This window comes from Somniosus microcephalus, chromosome 5 (genome assembly GCF_052327205.1).
Source record: "Somniosus microcephalus isolate GS21.2 chromosome 5, FLI_Smic_1.0, whole genome shotgun sequence".
Taxonomy (NCBI): domain Eukaryota; kingdom Metazoa; phylum Chordata; class Chondrichthyes; order Squaliformes; family Somniosidae; genus Somniosus; species Somniosus microcephalus.
In genome coordinates, this window is record NC_140991.1 from 146454904 (window position 1) to 146475148 (window position 20245).

General features: G+C 42.1%; 1 protein-coding gene across 4 annotated transcripts in view; it reads left to right on the forward strand.

Moving 5' to 3' along the window:
* LOC147117385 (glycoprotein-N-acetylgalactosamine 3-beta-galactosyltransferase 1-like) overlaps window positions 1–20009 on the forward strand; it is a 57699-nt gene extending 37690 nt beyond the window's left edge. For all 4 annotated transcript variants that reach the window (XM_085988346.1, XM_085988350.1, XM_085988348.1 and 1 more), the window contains exon 5: window positions 14845–20009. In XM_085988346.1, coding sequence (XP_085844472.1) covers window positions 14845–14994 — 150 coding nt within the window. In that variant the 3' untranslated portion in view covers window positions 14995–20009. The remainder of the gene's footprint in view (window positions 1–14844) is intronic.
* Window positions 20010–20245: the final 236 nt, after the last annotated feature.

Below are 20245 nucleotides of genomic sequence, written 5' to 3' on the forward strand. Positions count from 1 at the left end.
CATAGCGAGAGGATTCGAGTACAGGAGCAAGGATGTCTTGCTGCAGTTGTACAGGGCCTTGGTGAGACCACACCTTCAGTATTGTGTGCAGTTTTGGTCGCCTTCTCTGAGGAAGGATGTTCTTGCCATGGAGGGAGTGCAGCGAAGATTCATCAGACTGATACCTGGGATGGCAGGAATGACGTATGAAGAGAGATTGAGTCGATTAGGCTTATATTCGCTCGAGCTTAGAAGAATGAGATTTTAAACTGTAATTATAAAATTCTAACAGGATTAGACAGCCTAGATGCATGAAGGATGTTCCCGATGGCAGGGGAGTCCAGAACCAGGGGTCACAGTCTAAGGATAAGGGGTAAGCCATTTAGGACTGAGATGAGGAGAAATTTCTTTACCCAGAGAGTGGTGAACCTGTGGAATTCTGTACCACAGAAGACAGTTGAGGCCAACTCATTCAATATTTTCAAGAAGGAGTTAGATATATTTCTTAAGGCTAAGGGGATCAAGGGATATGGTGAGAAAGCAGGGACAGGGTACTGAATTTGGATGATCAGCCATGATCGCATTGAATGGCGGAGCAGGCTCGAGGGGCCGAATGGCCTACTCCTCCTATCTTCTATGTTTCTATGACCGGGTTAATTAGTAATTTTATAGTAAAGGATCCTCTGGGGATGAGTGATCATAATATGATAGAATTTCACACTGAGTTTGAGAGTGACACACTGAAGTACAAAATGAGATTCTTAAACTTAAAGCCAATTACATAGGTATGAGGGGCGAGTTGGCTAAGCTAGATTGGGAAATTAGATTAACAGGTATGACTGTAGATAAGCAGTGGCTAACATTGAAAGAAAGATTTCAGGAGAGCTTTAGAGACTACAGAAGTTAAGGATAGTATTAGAGTAAAAGAAGAGGTCTGTAATGATGCAAAGAATTCTAGTAAGCCTTAAGATTGGGAGAGCTTTCAAAACCAGCAAAGGATGACCAAAAAATTGATAAAGGAAAAAATAGAATGAGTAAACTAGCAAGAAATATAAAAACAGATTGTGAGAGCTTCTACAAGTATGCAAAAAGGAAGAGAGTAGCAAAAGTAAGCTTTGGTCCCTTAGAGGCTGCGACAGGAGAAATTAGAAGGTGGAATAAGGAAATGGCAGGGACTTAAAACAAATATTTTGATCTGTCTTCACAGTAGAAGACACAAAAAGCATATAAAAAATACTGGGGAACCAAGGTGCTAATGAGAGTGAGGAACTTAAAGTAATTAAGATCAGTCGAGACAAAGTACTTGAGAAACTAATGGGGCTAAGCCGACAAATCTTCAGGACTTGATGGCCTATGTCCTAGTCATCTAAAAGAGGGGGCTGCAAAGATAGTGGATGCATTGGTGGTGATCCAAAATTCCCTAGATTCTAGAAAGGTCCCAGTGGATTGGAAAGTAACAAATGTAATCCCGCTATTCAAGAAAGGAGGAACAGAGAAAACAGGGAATTATAGGCCAGTTAGCCTGACATCAGTCGTCTGGAAAATGCTGGAATCTATTATTAAGGAAATGGGTAACAGGGCACTTAGAAAATCATAATATGATTAGGTAGAGTCAGCATGGTTATATGAAAGGGAAATCATGTTTAACAGATTTATTAGAGCATTTTGAGGATGTAACTAGCAGGGTAGATAAAGGGAAACCAGTGGATGTTGTATATTTGGATTTCCAAAACATAGAAGATAGGAGCAGGAGTAGGCCATTCGGCCCCTTGAGCCTCCTCCGCCATTCAATGAGATCATGGCTGATCATCCAAACTCAGTACCCTGTCCCTGCCTTCTCCCCATACCCCTTGATCCTTTTAGCCTTTAAATATATTCAAGAAGGAGTTAGATATATTTCTTATGAATTGGCCTCAACTGCCTTCTGTGGTAGAGAATTCCACAGATTCACCACTCTCTGGGTGAAGAAATTCCTCCTCATCTCTGTCCTAAATGGCTTACCCCTTATCTTTAGACTGTGACACCTGGTTCTGGACTCCCCTGCCATCGGGAACATCCTTTCTGCATCTAGTCTGTCTAGTCTTGTTAGAATTTTGTAAGTTTCAATGAGATCCCCTCTCATTCTTCTAAACTCCAGCAAGTATAAGCCCAATTGACCCAATCTCTCCTCATATGTCATTCCTGCCATCCCAGGTATCAGTCTGGTGAATCTTCGCTGCACTCCCTCTATGGCAAGAACATCCTTCCTCAGATAAGGTGACTAAAACTGCACACAATACTCAAGGTGTGGTCTCACCAAGGCCCTGTACAACTGTAGCAAGACATCCTTGTTCCTGTACTCGAATCCTTTCGCTACCACGGCCAACATACCATTTGCCTTCTTAACCGCCTGCTGCACCTGCATGCTTACCTTCAGCGACTGGTGCACAAGGACACCGAGGTCTCGTTGCACTTACCCTTCTCCCAATCTATTGCCGTTCAGATAATCTGCCTTCCTGTTTTTGCCACCAAAGTGGATAACCTTGCATTTATCCACATTATACTGCATCTGCCCAATCACCCAACCTGTCCAAATCATACTGGAGTTTCTCTGCATCCTCCTCACAGCACACACACCCACCCAGCTTTGTGTCGTCTGCAAACTTGGAGATATTACATCTAGTTCCCTCATCTAGATCATTAGTATATATTGTGAATAGCTGGGGACCTATCACCGATCCCTGCGGTACCCCACTAGTCACTGCCTGCCACTCAGAAAAAGACCCGTTTATCCCAGCTCTTTGCTTCCTGTCTGCCAACCAGTTCTCTATCCAACTCAGTACCTTTCCCCCAATCCCTTGTGTTTTAACTTTACCCGCTAATCTCTTACGCGGGACCTTATCGAAAGCCTTCTGAAAGTCCAAATACACCACATCCACTGGTTCTCCCTTATCTATTCTACCAGTTACATCCTCAAAAAAAATTCCAGTAGATTAGTCAAGCATGATTTACCTTTTGTAAATCCATGTTGACTTTGTCCGATCCTGTCACTGTTTATCAAGTGCTCTGCTATTACATCTTTTATAATGGACTCTAGTATTTTCCCCACTACCGATGTCAGGCTTACCGGTCTATAATTCCCTGTTTTCTCTCTACCACCTTTTTTGAATAGTGGGGTAACATTAGCTACCCTCCAATCCATGGGAACTGTTCCAGAGTCGCTAGAATTTTGGAAGACGACCAGCAATGCATCTACTATTTCTAGGGTCACTTCCTTAAGTACCCTAGGATGTAGATTATCAGGCCCTGGGGATTTATCAGCCTTCAATCCCGTCAATTTCCCTAACACCATTTCCCTACAAATACTGATTTCATTCAGTTCCTCCCTCTCGTTAGACCCTATGTTCCCTGACATCTCTGGGAGGTTATTTGTGTCCTCCTTTGTGAAGACAGAACCAAAGTATGTATTTAATTGGTCTGCCATTTCTTTGTTCCCCATTATAAATTCCCCTGATTCTGACTGCAAGGAACCTATGCTTGACTTCACCAATCTTATTCTCTTCACATATCTATAGAAGCTTTTACAGGTCAGTTTTTATGTTCCCTGCAAGCTTACTCTCGTACTCTATTTTCCCCCTCTTAATTAATCCCTTTGTCCTCCTTTGCTGAATCCTAAACTGCTCCTAATCCTCAGGTTTGCTGCTTTTTCTGGCCAATTTATATGTGCTATCCCTAATTTCCCTTGTTAGCCACAGTTGAGTCACCTTTTTTGTTTTTTTTTTATGCCAAATTAGGATGAACAAATTCTGTAGTTCATCCATGCAATCTTTAAATGTTTGCCATTGCCTATCCACCGTCAACCCTTTAATAACGTTCCCCAGTCCATCCTACCCAACTTGCGCCTCATACTATCGTAGTTTCCTTTATTTAAATTCAGGACCCTAGTCTCTGAGTCAAATACTTCACTCTCCATCTTAATGAAGAATTCGATCATATTATGATCGCTCTGCCCCAAGGGGCCTCTCTCAACAAAATTGCTAATTAATCCTTTCGCATTACATAATACCCAGTCTAAGATGGCCTGATCTCTAGTTGGTTCCTCGACATACTGGTCCAGGAAACCATCACGTATACACAAAGGAATTCCTCCTCCACAGTATTGTTACTAATTTGGTTAGCCCAATCTATATGTAGATTAAAGTGACCCATGATAACTGCTGTGCCCTTATTGCACGCATCTCTAATTTCCCGTTTAATGCCATCCCCAACCTTAGCATTACTGTTTGGGGGTCTGTATACAACTCCCACTAACTTTTTCTGCCCCTTGGTATTTCTCAGCTCTACCCATACAGATTCCACATCATCAGAGTTAATATCCTTCCTAAAATATTGTTAATCTCCTCTTTAACCAGCAATGCTACCCCACCTCCTTTTCCTTTTTGCCTGTCTTTCCTGAATATTGAATACCCCTGGATGTTGAGTTCCTGGCCTTGGTCACCCTGGAACCATGTTTCCGTAATCCCAATCATATTATATCTGTTTACATCTATTTGCGCAGCTAATTCATCCACCTTATTACGAATGCATTCGATAAGGTGCCACATAAAAGGTAGCTACGATGGGGTTGGGGGTTATAGATTAGCAAGGATAGAGGATTGGTTAACTGACAGAAAAGGGAGTAAGGATAAAACTGGTCATTTTCAGATTGGCAGGCTATACCTAGTGGGATGCCGTAAGGATCAGTGCTTGGGCCTCAGCTATTTACAATCTATATTAATGACTTAGATGAAGGGACCGAGTGTAATGTATCCAACTTTGCTGACGATACAATGCTACGTTGGAAAGTAAGCTGTGATGAGGACACAAAGAGCCTGCAAAGGGATATAGACAGGTTAAGTGAGAGAGCAATAAGGTGGCATATGGAGTTTAATGTGCAGAACTGTGAGGTTATTCACTTTGGTAGGAAGAATAGAAAACCCAAATATTATTTAAATGATGAGAAACTATTACATGTTGATGTTCAGAGAGATTTAGGTGTCCCCGTACAGGAAACACAGAGTTAGCATGCAGGTACAGCAAGCAATTAGGAAGGCAAATGGCATGTCAGCCTTTATTGCAAGGGGGTTGGAGTACAAGAGTAAGGAAGTCTTGCTACATTTGTACAGGGCCTTGGTGAGACCACACCTGGAGTACTGTGCACAGTTTTTGTCTCCTTTTCTGAGGGAGGATATACTTGCCTTAGAGTCTGTGCAATGAAGGTTCACTCGATTGATTCCTGGGATGAGAGGGTTGTCCTATGAAGAGAGATTGAGTAGATTGGGCCTATACTCTCTGGGGTTTAGAAGAATGAGAGGTGATCTCATTGAAACATAGAAGATTCTGAAGGGGATTGACAGGGTAGATGCTGAGAGATTGTTTCCCCTGGCTGGAACTGAAGGGCATAGTCTCAGGATAAGGGGTCAGCCATTTAAGATTGCGATGAGGAGGAATTTCTTCACTCAGCGGGTTGTGAATCTTTGGAATTCCCTGCCCCAGAGGGCTGTGGATGCTGAATTGTTGAGTATATTCAAGGCTGAGATAGATCGATTTTTGGACTCTAGGGGAATCGAGTCGAAGATTATCCATGATCTTACTGATTGGAAGCAGGCTCGCTGGGCTGTATGGCCTACTCCTGCTCCTAATTCTTAGCTTCCTACATGAGCCGGAGTGTTGTTTCCTGCTCAACTTTTCTTTTTATTTAAGGTTTATGGACCAAGAGAAGGAATTGGAAAAAGTATTAACTATCCAAATTAGGTAAAGTGAGTAGCAATTCAAATCCTCAGCAATTGGAACTGCAGTTAAGTTTGTTGTGTGTCTGTACCCGCACATACTCAGTGGGATATGTTGCTGCTCTGTACTCTTTTTGGAATTGATTTGAACCATACCCTCTGAGTTTTTCAACAATGGCAAGTTAGGGAATGATGGAGACCAGCAAGGCTAGCTTGTCTTTCTTGTGATGTGAAAATATTCTGTTGTATTGTGGGTGAAATTTGTCTTAACAGAAAGTGGGAGGATACTAGTTTTTCTCCTCCATAGCCTGCTACTGAAACCAAAATTGCATTCTCAGTGTATGGTCTAAAGCTATGTATTCCTCAGTGACCTAGCCATGGGTGGACCTGGGTAGGCAATGACCCACCCAATTAGCAGCCAGGCCCACCCAAATATGTAGTAGACTTGACCGGACTCCGAGCCCTGCCCTGCGTGCGCTGAGAGCCCATAGTTATAGAGTTATACAGAACAGAAAGAGGTCCTTCGGCCCATCGTGTCTGCGCCGGCCATCAAGCCCCATCTATTCTAATCCCATTTTCCAGCACTTGGTCTGTAGCCTTATATGCTATGGCGTTTCAAGTGTTCATCTAAATGCTTCTTGAATGTTGTGAGTGTTCCTGCCTCTACCACCCTTTGATGGCTTAGTGGCAGGAGGCAGAGGGTGATGGTCGAAGGTTGTTTTTGTGACTGGAAGCCTGTGTCCAGTGGTGTACCGCAGGGATCAGTGCTGGCTCCCTTGCTGTTTGTAGTGTACATTAATGATTTAGATATGAATGTAAGAGGTATGATCAGTAAGTTCACAGATGACACGAAAATTGGTAGAGTGGTAAATAGCGAGGAGGGCAGCCTCAGGCTACAGGACGATATAGATGGGTTGGTCAGATGGGCAGAAAAGTGGCAAATGGAATTTAACCCTGGTTATCCTCTTGCCCTTAATATACTTTTAAAACACCTTGGGATTTTCCTTTTATTTTGCCCGCCAGTGTTTTTTCATGCCCCCTCTTTGCTCTCCTAATTTCTTTTTTAAGTACCCCCTGCATTTTCTATACTCTAGGGCTTCCACTGTTTTTAGTCCTTTGTATCTGCCAAAAGTTCCCTTTTTTTTTTCCTAATCCATTCTTGTATATCCCTTGACATCCAGGGTTCCCTGGACTTGTTGGTCCCACCCTTGACCTTTACGGGACCATGTTGGCGCTATACTCTCTCTCTATTTCCTTTCTGAATGACTCCCACTGCTCTGATGTGGATTTTCCTACAAGTAGCTGATCCCAAACCACTTTGGCCAGATCCTGCCTTATCATATTAAAATCAGCCTTCCCCCAATTTAGAACCTTTATTTCCAGTCCATCTTTATCCTTTTCCATGACTACCTTAAACCTCACCGAATTATGGTCACTGTCACCAAAATGCCCTCCTACTGACACTTCTACCACTTGCCCAGCTACATTCCCTAGAATTAGGTCCTGTACCGCCTCCTCTCTTGTAGGACTTTCTACATGCTGGCTCAAAAAGCTCTCCTGGATGCACTTTTAAGAATTCCGCACCCTCTAAGCCTTTCACACTCTGACTATCCCAGTTAATATTGGGGAAGTTGAAATCCCCTACTATTATTACCCTATTATTTCTACACTTAAACATAGACGATAGGAGCAGGAGTAGGCCATTCGGCCCCTCGAGCCTGCTCCGCCATTCTATGAAATCATGGCTGATCATCCAAATTCAGTACCCTGTTCCTGCCTTCTCTCCATATCCCTTGATCCCTTTAGCCTTAAGAAATATATCCAACTCCTTCTTGAAGCTATTTAATGAATTGGCCTCTACTGCCTTCTTTGGTAGAGAATTCCACAGGTTCACCACTCTCTGGGTGAAGAAATTCCTCCTCATCTCTGTCCTAACTGGCTTACCCGTTATCCTTAGACTGTGACCCCTGGTTCTGGACTCCCCGACCATCAGGAACATCCTTCCAGCATCTAGTTTGTCTAGTCCTGTTAAAATTTTATAAGTTTCGATGAGATCCCCTCTCATTCTTCTGAACTCCAGCGAGTACAAGCCCAATCAACCCAATCTCTCCTCGTATGTCATTCCTGCCATCCCAGGTATCAGCCTGGTGAAAATTCGCTGCACTCCTTCCATGGCAAGAACATCCTTCCTCAGATAAGGCGACCAAAACTGCACACAATACTCCAGATGTGGTCTCACCAAGGCCCTGTACAACTGCAGCAAGACATCCTTGTTCCTGTACTCAAAACCCTCTCGCTACGAAGGCCAACATACCATTTGCCTTCTTAACTGCCTGCTGCACCTGCATGCTTACTTTCAGCGACTGGTGCACAAGGACGCCCAGGTCTCGTTGCACTTCCCCTTCTCCCAATCTATTGCCATTCAGATAATAATCTGCTTTCCTGTTTTTGACAGCATAGTGGATAACCTCGCATTTATCCATGTTATATTGCATCTGTCATGCTTCTGCCCAATCACCCAACCTGTCCAAATCATACTGGAGTTTCTCGGCATCCTCCTCACAGCACACACGCCCACCCAGCTTTGTGTCGTCTGCAAACTTCTGAGATTTGCCTACATATCTGTTCTTCTATCTCCTCCTGACTGTTTGGGGGCCTATAGTACACTCCCAGCAAAGTGCTTGCCCCCGTTTTGTTTTTGGGTTCTACCCATATGGCCTCATTAGAGGAACCTGCTAAGATATCATCCCTCCTTACTGCAGTAATTGACTCCTTGATTAATATTGCGACACCCCCCTCTGTCTCACCTGAAGATTCTATACCCCGGAATATTGAGCTGCCAGACCTGCCCCTCCTTCAACCATGTCTCTGAAATCAACAATATCGTACTCCCATGTGTTCATCAACTCCTTCAATTCATCTGCCTTATTCGTAAGACTCCTTGCATTAAGGAAAAGGAGTTGGGGTAGCATTGCTGGTTAAAAAGGAGATTAACACAATAGTAAGGAAGGATATTAGCTCTGATGATGTGGAATCTGTATGGGTAGAGCTGAGAAATACCATGGGGCAGAAAACGTTAGTGGGAGTTGTATACAGACTCCCAAACAGCAATGCTGAGGTTGGGGATGGCATTAAATGGGAAATTAGAGATGCATGCAATAAGGGCACAGTAGCTATCATGGGTGACTTTAATCTACATATAGATTGGGCTAACCAAATCAGTAACAATACTGTGGAAGAGGAATTCCTTTGTGTATACGAGATGGTTTCCTGGACCAATATGGCGAGGAACCAACTAGAGATCAGGCCATCTTAGACTGGGTATTATGTAATGAGAGAGGATTAATTAGCAATCTTGTTGTGCGAGGCCCCTTGGGCAGGAGTGATCATAATATGATCGAATTCTTCATTAAGATGGAGAGTGAAGTATTTGACTCGGAGACTAGGGTCCTGAATTTAAATAAAGGAAACTATGATGTTATGAGGCGTGAGTTGGCTAGGATGGATTGGGGAATGTTACTTAAAGGGTTAACTGTGGATTAGCAATGGCAAACATTTAAAGATCGCATGGATGAACTACAGAAGTTGTTCATCCCTGTTTGCTGTAAAAATAAAACAAAAAAGTTGACTCAACCGTGGCTAACAAGGGAAATTAGGGATAGCATAAGATCCAAGGAGAGGACATATAAATTGGCCAGAAAAAGCAGCAAAACGGAGGATTGGGAGCAGTTTAGGATTCAGCAAAGGAGGACAAAGGGATTAATTAAGAGGGGGAAAATAGAATATGAGAGCAAGCTTGCAGGGAACATAAAAACTGACCTGTAAAAGCTTCTATAGATATGTGAGAAGAAAAAGATTGGTGAAGTCAAGCGTAGGTCCCTTGCAGTCAGAATCGGGGGAATTTATAATGGGGAGCAAAGAAATGGAAGACCAATTAAATACATACTTTGGTTCTGTCTTCACAAAGGAGGACACAAATAACCTCCCAGAGATGTCGGGGAACATAGTGTCTAATGAAAGGGAGGAACTGATAGAAATCAATATTTGTAGGAAAATGCTTTTAGAGAAATTGACGGGATTGAAGGCCGATAAATCCCCAGAGCCCGATAATCTACATCCTAGGGTACTTAAGGAAGTGGCCCTAGAAATAGTAGATGCATTGCTGGTCATCGTCCAAAATTCTATAGACTCTAGAATAGTTCCCAGGGATTGGAGGATAGCTAATGTAACCCCACTATTTAAAAAAGGTGGTAGAGAGAAAACGAGGAATTATAGACCGGTAAGCCTGACATCGGTAGTGGGGAAAATGCTAGAGTCCATTATAAAAGATGTAATAGCAGAGCACTTGGAAAACAGTGACAGGATCGGACAAAGTCAACATGGATTTACAAAAGGTAAATCATGCTTGACTAATCTACTGGAATTTTTTGAGGAAGTAACTGGTAGAATAGATAAGGGAGAACCAGTGGATGTGGTGTATTTGGACTTTCAGAAGGCTTTCGATAAGGTCCCGCGTAAGAGATTAGCGGGTAAAGTTAAAGCACAAGGGATTGGGGGAAAGGTACTGAGTTGGATAGAGAACTGGTTGGCAGACAGGAAGCAAAGAGTTGGAATAAACGGGTCTTTTTCCGAGTGGCAGGCAGTGACAAGTGGGGTACCGCAGGGATCGGTGCTAGGACCCCAGCTATTCACAATACAGGAAACTTTGGTTTATCGGGAGGTTGTATGTCCGGAAACCTCGATCTAACAGCAGAAATCAGCAGCCGTTTTGGCTAGGTATTTTTTTCTTCTAGCATTTTGTTTTTTAAAAAAAAAGTCAGGCTCTGGAAAGCGTCTCTGTAGCTTAGCAACAGCTTCAGAGACGCTTCCAAGGTACGGGCCGAGTGTTTACAAGCTGTTGCTAAGCAACAGTGTTGTCCGATACGGAGATGAAAACCTCCGTATCCTTCAACATTAGCGCTGGTCTATCCGGAAGTTTTGATATATCGGCAGCAGCTCGGTGCCGGATATCACGAAGTTTCCTGTATATATTAATGATGATCTAGACGAGGGAACTAGATGTAATATCTCCAAGTTTGCAGACAACACAAAGCTGGGTGGGCGTGTGTGCTGTGAGGAGGATGCAGAGAAACTCCAGTATCACTTGGACAGGTTGGGTGATTGGGCAGATGCATGGCAGAGGCAGTATAATGTGGATAAATGCGAGGTTATCCACTTTGGTGACAAACAGGAAGGCAGATTATTATCTGAATGGCAATAGATTGGGATAAGGGGAAGTGCAACAAGACCTGGGTGTCCTTGTGCACCAGTCGCTGAAGGTAAGCATGCAGGTGCAGCAGGCGGTTAAGAAGGCAAATGGTATATTGGCCTTCATAGCGAGAGGATTCAAGTACAGGAGCAAGAATGTCTTGCTGCAGTTGTACAGGGCCTTGGTGAGACCACACCTTGAGTATTGTGTGCAGCTTTGGTCACCTTATCTGAGGAAGGATGTTCTTGCCATGGAGGGAGTGCAGCGAAGATTCACCAGACTGATACCTGGGATGGCAGGAATGACTTATGAAGAGAGATTGAGTCGATTAGGCTTATATTCGCTAGTGTTTAGAAGAATGAGAGGGGATCTCATTGAAACTTATAAAATTCTAACAGGACTAGACAGCCTAGATGCATGAAGGATGTTCCCGATGGCGGGGGAGTCCAGAACCAGGGGTCACAGGCTAAGGATAAGGGGTAAGCCATTTCGGACTGAGATGAGGAGGAATTTCTTCACCCAGAGAGTGGTGAACCTGTGGAATTCTCTACCACAGAAGGCAGTTGAGGCCAACTTATTAAATATATTCAAGAAGGAGTTGGATATATTTCTTAAGGCTAAAGGGTTCATGAGATATGAGGAGAAAGCAGGGACAGGGTACTGAATTTGGATGATCAGCCATGATGTCATTAAATGGCGGAACAGGCTCGAGGGGCCGAATGGCCTACTCCTGCTCCTATCTTCTATGTTTCTATTAAAATAAATGCCATCCAGCCTTGCCATACTCCCTTGTGCCGTTACCTATTTACTCTGCCTTCCAAACTGACTTGTTTGTTCCTCTATTTGGCCGTGCGTCGCCCCCTAGTATAGCTCCACTCCCTATCCCATCCCCCTGCCAAGTTAGTTTAAACCCTCCCCAACAGCACTCGGAAACCTCCCCGCAAGGATGTTGATCCCGTTCTGGTTCAGGTGCAACCCGTCCGACTTGTACACGTCCCACCTTGCCCAGAAACCGACCCAGTGATCCAGGAAACTAAAGCCCTCCCTCCTGCACCAACTCTTTAGCCAAGCATTCATCTGCTCTATCCTCCTATTCCTATACTCACTAGCACGTGGCACCGGGAGTAATCCAGAGATTACAACCTTTTGAGGTCCTGCTTTTTAATCTGCTACCAAGCTCCCTAAATTCTTGTTGCAGGACCTCATCCCTTTTTCTACCTATGTCATTGGTATCAATGTGAACTACGACCTCTGACTGTTCGCACGCCCCCTTCAGAATGCCCTGCAGACCAACATTTGTCCGGTGGGGAGTGGGGGGAGTCGAGGGTCTGTGTGCTTGTCCCCTACAGCCAGTTACCCTGGTGCCCCGCCCAGTGATGGTGTTTGTCAGCCTCGGGCCCAGACACTGCACGGCGGTGATGAACTGATCTCTGCTCTGCCTGGAGCCAATTAAATACTTGGAAGTGTAGCTACTGTTGTAATGTAGGAAACATGGCAGCCCATTTGTGTACAGCAAGTTCCCACAAACTGCAATGTGATGATAGCCACATGATCTGTTTTAGTGATGTTGGATGAGGGACAAATATTGGCCAACACGCTGGGAAGAACTTCCTTGCACTTCTTTGAGTATTGCCATGGATCTTTTACAATCACCTGAGAGGGCAGACGGGCCCTCGGTTTAACGTTCGTCTGAAAGACAGAAATGCCATGTTGCTATATGACTGGAAAAACAGGGATGCGCATGCATCTTCCCACCCCGAGCAGACCTATGGTCATTCCCTGTCCACCAAACGTTGGGACCCACCCAAATTTCCATTCCTAGCTACACCACTGGTACAAAAGCAAAGTACTAGGGATGCTGGAAGTCTGAAATAAAAACAGAAAATTCTGGGATGGCGAGGGAAGGGAGGAGGCTCCAACCAGTTCCCATCCACCACCCCCCTCCTCCGCCTGACTGAACTTGTTCTCACATTGAGCAACTTCTTCTTTGACTCCACTCACTTCCTCCAAATAAAAGATGTTGCTGTGGGAGCTAGTATGAGTCCTAACTATGCCTGCCTTTTTGTGGGATATGTCAAATGTTCTTTGTTCCAGTTCTACTCAGGTCCCCCCCCCCCCCCCCCGACCCCCACCTCTTTTTCTGGTACATTGATGAATGTATTGGTGCCATTTCCTGCTCTCGCCCCAAACTTAAATTTCATAAATTTTGCTTCCAATTTCCGCCCTTCCTTCACTTTCACATGGTCCATCTCCGACTCTTCCCTTCCTCGACTTCTGTCTCCATTTCTGGGGATAGGCTATTGACCAATATCCTTTATAAGCCCATTGACTCCCACAGCTACCTTGACTACACTTCCTCCCACCCCACTTCCTGTAAGGACTCTATTCCATTCTCCCAGTTTCTCTGTCCGCGTTGTATCTGTTCCGATGATGCCACCTTCCATACCAGTGCTTCTGATACGTCTTCCCTTTTCCTCAACTGAGGATTCTAATCCGCCGTGGTTGACAGTGCCCTCGATCGTGTCCATTCCATTTCCCACACTTCTGCTCTCATCCACTTCCCCTCCCTCCCAGAACCACGATAGAGCTCCCTTTGTCCTCACTCTACATTCAAAGGATCATCCTCCGCAATTTCCGCCACCTCCAGCATGTTCCCACCACCAAACGCATCTTCCCCCGTCCCCTTTCAGCATTCCGATGGGACCACTTCCTTTGCGACACCCTGGACCACTCCTCAATCACCCTCAACACCCCTTCCCTTTTGCCCGGCACCTTCCCGTGCAAGCGCAGGAGATGCAACACCTGCCCTTTTACCCCCTCCCTTACCACCGTCTAGGGCCCCGACAGCTCCTTCCAGGTGAAACTGCGATTTACTTGTACTTGCAATTTAGTATACTGTATTCGCTGCTCACGATGTGGTCGCCTCTACATTGGGGAGACCAAATGCAGATTGGGTGACAGCTTTGCGGAACACCTCCGTTCAGTCTACAAGCGTGACCCTGAGCTTCTGGTTGCCTGTCATAACCTCTCTGTCCCACTCCCACTTTAACCTCTCTGTCTTCGGCTTCCTACACCGTTCCAATGAAGCTCAATGTAAGCTCGAGGAACAGCACCTCATCTTTTGATTAGGCACTTTACAGCCTTCCAGACTTGACATCGAGTTCAACAATTTCAGATCATAACCTCTGCCCCATTTCTTCGGACAGCAGCTGTGCTGATGATTCTGATTGCCATTTACACCTCCTCTAGACCCTTTATGAAATTGACCTGAAATGTTAACTCTGTTTCTCTCTCCACGGATGCTGCCTGACCTGCTGAGTATTTCCAGCATTTTCTGTTTTTATTAACTATTGTTTATAGCCAGACAGATGTTTACGTAACTCTCTGTGGCTGTTTTCAAACTGGGCCGGAAAATTATACGTCCTACATTCCTTTTTAGAGTAGCAGGTTTGCAGTCTGTTTTCTGACTTGTAACTGGAAGATTGTTTCTTTGTTAAAATTAGGAATTCCCATGATTATGGAAGCTCTCAAATAAGGATACATGTTTTTGACAAGACAGTTCTCTATCTTTAGATATGTAACAGTTACGAAAATTCAGCAATATGCTAGGGAACAGATTCAAGGTTGTGAAGGGGAAATTTAGGACAGATGCCAGCTACGTATTAATGCAAGGTGCTAAACAGGCTGCCAGGATTTGTATTTTGGACTGATGAGATCAAATGAGCTTCACCCGAATCTATCTAGTGAACCTTTGTTTAAAAATAGCTACAATATATCTGCAATGTACTTATTTTTGTGATACAAGTAATGTATTTGGCACCAGACTTACACAAATTTCAGTTTTTTTGATGCAGTTTGTTTTCTTCGCAGGGGCCTGGATGTTGTTCTGATCTGGCAGTGTCGTTCCACTACATTGATTCTAAGACCATGTACTATTTGGAATACATGACTTACCATCTACGACCATATGGCTACAAGTTTAGGTATAATCCAGACTCTCTACCAAAGAAGCTGGAGTAAACAAAATAGATTTCTGTAAAACTTCTGTTTAAGAGACACAGCAATTGAAGAAATTGTGAAAATGCAAATGTTAGAAATGAATGATGAAGATTCCTGCTGGTCATCAAAAATGTTTTGGAACTTTGTTTTAATGCAAGTTACACTGGACCATTCACACCTCACAATGCAGCAGAATTATATGTAAGGTTATACTTCACATGAATAGAATTTATTAGCTCATGACATCAATTGGGTTATTTTCTTTCAAATGTATTTTCTTTTATTGCCAGCTTGAAGTAACTGGCAGAGATTTCTGTCATTATACATAAAAACATTTATAGCTCTCCGTTGGTTTAGTGGGAAATATACTACCTTGCCTCTTGGTGTTTAGTCGCAGATGAGAAAGGTCACTGGTTAATTCCCAGTCTTTGCTGGGTTAGCTGAACTCAATCGGCAGCATTTGAGGGCACTACAATTGGCTTCAGTGTTGCTGGGTTTGGAAGGAGAAAGAACATTCAGGGTTCCTGTTTCTGATCACTGTGATCCCTGCTGGAAAACATGCATATTGGGTGGAAGTAAGATCAGGCTTGTCTGTAGTAACATTCATAGTTGAATAGCCTTTCTATCTAGATTCACACACCTAAATGACCATATTGGCAGGATACAGGAGAGCTGCAATAGCTGTGGAACTGTATCCCAGTAAGACTCGAGGCAGGGGGAGTAATAAAGGGTAGAATATTAGGTGGGAGAGGGACACATTTTAACAACCATAAAAATTAACCTTTGCCATTGTAGTTCAGGTAGAGATGAATGATTATGCATAAATGATTGGGATTGAAAGCAATTTTTTTTGAAAATTTGGAATTAATCATAGGGGCTAAATTTAACTTAAAGGGAAATAAAAATCGGGAGAGATGTAAAATGGGCTGCCAATTCGCTATCACCCGTTTTACAGTCGCGCAAAGTCAAAATTGCCCCCATAGAATCTTGTGTTCACCCCATCGTGCCTGTACTGGCTCTTTGAAAGAGTTATCCAGTTAGTCCCACTCCCCTACTCTTTCCTTATAGCCCTGCATTAATTATTTTTATTTTTTAAATACCAAACCTATAGCAGGTACTCTTTTCAGTTTAAAGTTGCGTTTGTGCAATCAGTATGTCTATTGCCTGAAGATGTTGAGGGGCATCCATGATTGCTGTTATAACATAGAAACAGGCCATTTTGCTCACCAAGTCTGTGCTAAACTTTCTCCACATGAACCACCTTGTCTAATCCCACTCCCTTTTTCACATTCCGTGCCCTTTAACATTCCTATATGTCAAGCACCTATCTAATTCTCTTTAAAAGAATTGATGGACTCTGCTTCAACACAGGTTTACGACCGAGAATTCAAAATTCTAACCACCTCTTTGTAAAGACATTTTTTTTTTAGCTCTAATTTGCCTTTAATGATACCCTTGTTCTTCACCCCTCAAAATCATTTTTTATAAAGAAAAATGGATCATGCATGTAATCTGAAAATACACTTTATGGATGTCCCTTTATGACTGTTAAATTAAAAACTGCAAATTTTCTACTTTTAAATTAGGCCCATACAGTAGTTGGATTTGGGATTGAATCCGAGGTTTGGGAAATTGTGATGACGAGGATTGAGTTTTGTACCAGTGTATGACTAATTCATTGAATGGAAATGATCTGGTTCTTGTTATCTTGGCTTGGATAGATGTACCTAAAAGCAAGCAATTCTACAGCCAAGGAATTTCTAGGTAATGAATGAATGCTGTTAAAAAAACAATGTCAAAGCCATTTGAATCACTGTATAAATTGATGGCTGAAGCTGGAAATTAGCACTGACTCTGATTTTTAATTCTCACTGAGTAAAGGAGAGCGTTTTATACAAATGCACTATATAAGTTCTGGGAAAATATTTGACTTTTTCTATATCTGGTTGCCCCGTTTACACAGGTCATATGGGGATTTTTCTCGACTATTTGTAGTAAAATCATATTGCTTGATTCTGCTAGAAGTGGAGAACAGGATATAAAATGTATTCAGAGTAACTGTGTAAGTGCCGTGCATCACACTTGCTTAAAGGAAGCAAGATGTAGTGGTGAGCTTTCAGTTATGGTTGATGCTGGAGTACATTTGTATTTTGCAATTCCAAATTGTTGGCAAGTTCCTCCATAGGGGAGTTAACATTTTTAGAACATTCTTCCATGCCACCCATATAGGTACAGAGCATTTGGTGCAATGCACAAGCTACAGTATTTACGAATACAGTAATATTCTTGTACATTACATGCTTATTTAATGTTAATGTATGTACAAATGAGTTTAATGAATAACTTTGTTCAATATTGCGGCACAATTGATTAATTAGTGTGTACTGCCCAATATCTACTGTATTAACTGGCCTTTGCCATCAGTTACTTTCCACCTGGACAAAACTCTGCTAGAAGGAGGTCATAAAACAAACATGATGAACAAATGTTACTCATATTTTCCAATGAAAATGAATGCTAGGCTAACAAATCCACATTGTTTCACTACCATTTGAACTCTGGTTTAATACAAGGGGCTTTATGTTTGTGTTATCTAGGTGTTTTAAAGCTGGCGCAAGGCAAGTTTAAGGTTCATTTTAGTTAAATTTCAGATTCTCCAGTTTCAAGTATCAATTTTCATTCAAATTCATTTTTAACAACTTGCTACAACATTCAATTATATTGACCTGATTTATTTTGAAAATTTTATTAGTAAATCATCCTACACCATATTCCTGATTGCTTCTGGCAAAGTGATAAGTCCTTGAAATTATGCAGTAAGAGAACAGATATAACAGTTAATGCTCTCTCCATAGATGCTGCCTGACCTGCTGAGTGTTTCCAGCATTTTCTGTTGTTATTTCAGATTTTCAGCATTTGCAGTATTTTACTATTGTAAGTTAATGCATTCATCTGATAATGTTCTGCTCTCTTAAAGGAGAGAGGCAATAATCCATTGATTTTAAATATCAATAGCAGACAGCAGAAAGAGAAAGAACAAAATTCAAGTGTTAAGCACCATTCCTACCCACAACACAATTTCAAGACCTAGGTGGGGTTTTTTCCTCACAGGTAGTCAGAAGTCAGTTTGTGGAGTTTTTTTCTGAAAAAGTGCATAAATTCAAATTGTTTCCAAAGGAAAATATTTCAATGGCAAAAGGTCCAATGATGAGAATGCACAGTACGTCATTGAGTATCTGAAAGTTAAGGTTTCACGTGATGCTTGTCCTTTTTATTAAAAAAAAAAATCAATTTAGGTTACTTGATATTTTGACTTGTTTCAAAACCTGAAGTGAACGAAGAAAACTAGTGCAATCAATTGGACTGACATCACTTTGATCCAAATATTGATGCAGTCTCCTGTGTAAATGGGGCCAGCAGTTTAAATATAAATTTCAAGGGGATTTTCATGGTTTAAAAATACCCTTATGGGTGCTTTTTTTAAAACACATCTGCATGAAGTTTCTTAGTGTGTTTAAACATGTAGAAAATTTATTTACATATACTATACAATGTTTCAAATGCAATTTTGTATGGTAGAATGCCATACCGTAACTTTTCAGTGTGCAGCAGGTTTTCATTTAAAAGGGCCCCAAATCCAGGTATAATATGGTCTGTCAGTGCATATCGTGGACACTTTATAAAAAAAATTTTTTTTAAATGAAAACAGACCTACGTGATCTACTGTTTTACAATGGGGCCCAAAACCCAGGTGTGCAGCACATGTGAAAAATTATTGTAAATGAAGAGGAAGATGCAGCTATGATCAGAGATTGTATGCATGGTGTAGTGTGTGTGTGTGTCTGTTACCTATGTAACGAGTGTGCTTGATGCTGTGATCAAAGCAATTTTATGCATTTAAGAGTTTATTTTTGTGTGCTCTAAAATTTAGTACAATTTTTTTATACATGTATAGTGGAGCTGCCCGTTGGTGGTGAAATTTCACTGCAGTTTCAGTAATAATGTAATGAATACCCTTTGTCAGCAATCAGCCTTTTCTCTCGCAGTTGATGGGTTATGTATCTAGCTTCACTGCCAGTGATGATCACTGATGCCTCTATTACAGAACCACTCCCAATGTCGGGCTCCATAATTGAGACAATTCCATTGGTGCCAAGTCTGCCCCATTTATACAGTGGGGCACATTTAGTAGCTGTGGCCAGAACCATTTTTGATATCTGGTGTACGTTCATACATGCCATCAATGGTGAAAGTATGGGTCAGCTGCTAACTTACTATTGCTAGAGCCAAGTGCTGCAAGTGGGACCATTTAGATTTGCTGCAGATGAGATCTAAGACACCCAATAAAGTCCTTCTCAAACAGGTTTTGGTGCCTTCAACAGCACTGCCAGCAGGTATCCAAGTTTCAGGGTTGCTTTTGGCAACTGAGGCAAGCTTATAATGTAAACTTAAATTGGTCTCTGCAGATACAAACAGTGCTGTTTAACATTGCTGGAATAAGCAAGACCGTACTATGGAGCAATGTTCTAGCTGGGACGTTCCTTTTCAGGGCTTTAACATGGTTAATAAGTAGAATTTATGGGAAATTACTTTAAGGTTCAGGAGGTACTAGAAAATGGGTTTGTTGTGGTTGACCTCAATCAGTTTACTAAATTATGAAACCCCAACTTTCTACATATTTAGGATATTGTTATGTGAACCCACATGTTTGTTTTTTGTTCTTATCAGAACATAACCAAAATAATATCATCTAAATGCATAAAATGCTCTAGATCCCAATTGTATTAGATTCAATAATTTTAGCCCTTTTGGGATCTAACATTTTTTTCAAATTTATAAGGTTTTTCAGTCTTATTGTTAATGCTCCCACATCTGTCAGGATAAACTGATAGTGCTTTTGTCAATCTGTTGTAAGTGGTCATTGCTTTGAATTTTTTTGCATTTATACAATACTTTCAGTGATTATACTTTATAATAAACCTTTCTGTGTATCACTTTAAATGTTTTGATTTGAATAAAATGAAGTGTTCCATGAAGTATATCACTTATCGTTCTTTTAAGGGTAAAACCATTGTGAGAATAAAGATGCTCCTGGAGTTTTTTTCCACTTGCAGTGAATAACATAGATTTCATTTTAAATAGCCTTTGGTATGTCTTAGTCCTACTCTATTTCTAATGTTTTTAATATGGCTATGAAATACGCTGTACAGATCCAGACCACAGTCCTCCTGAAAGCAGGAGAATAGGTGACCTCCCAAGAGTGAACATTAGA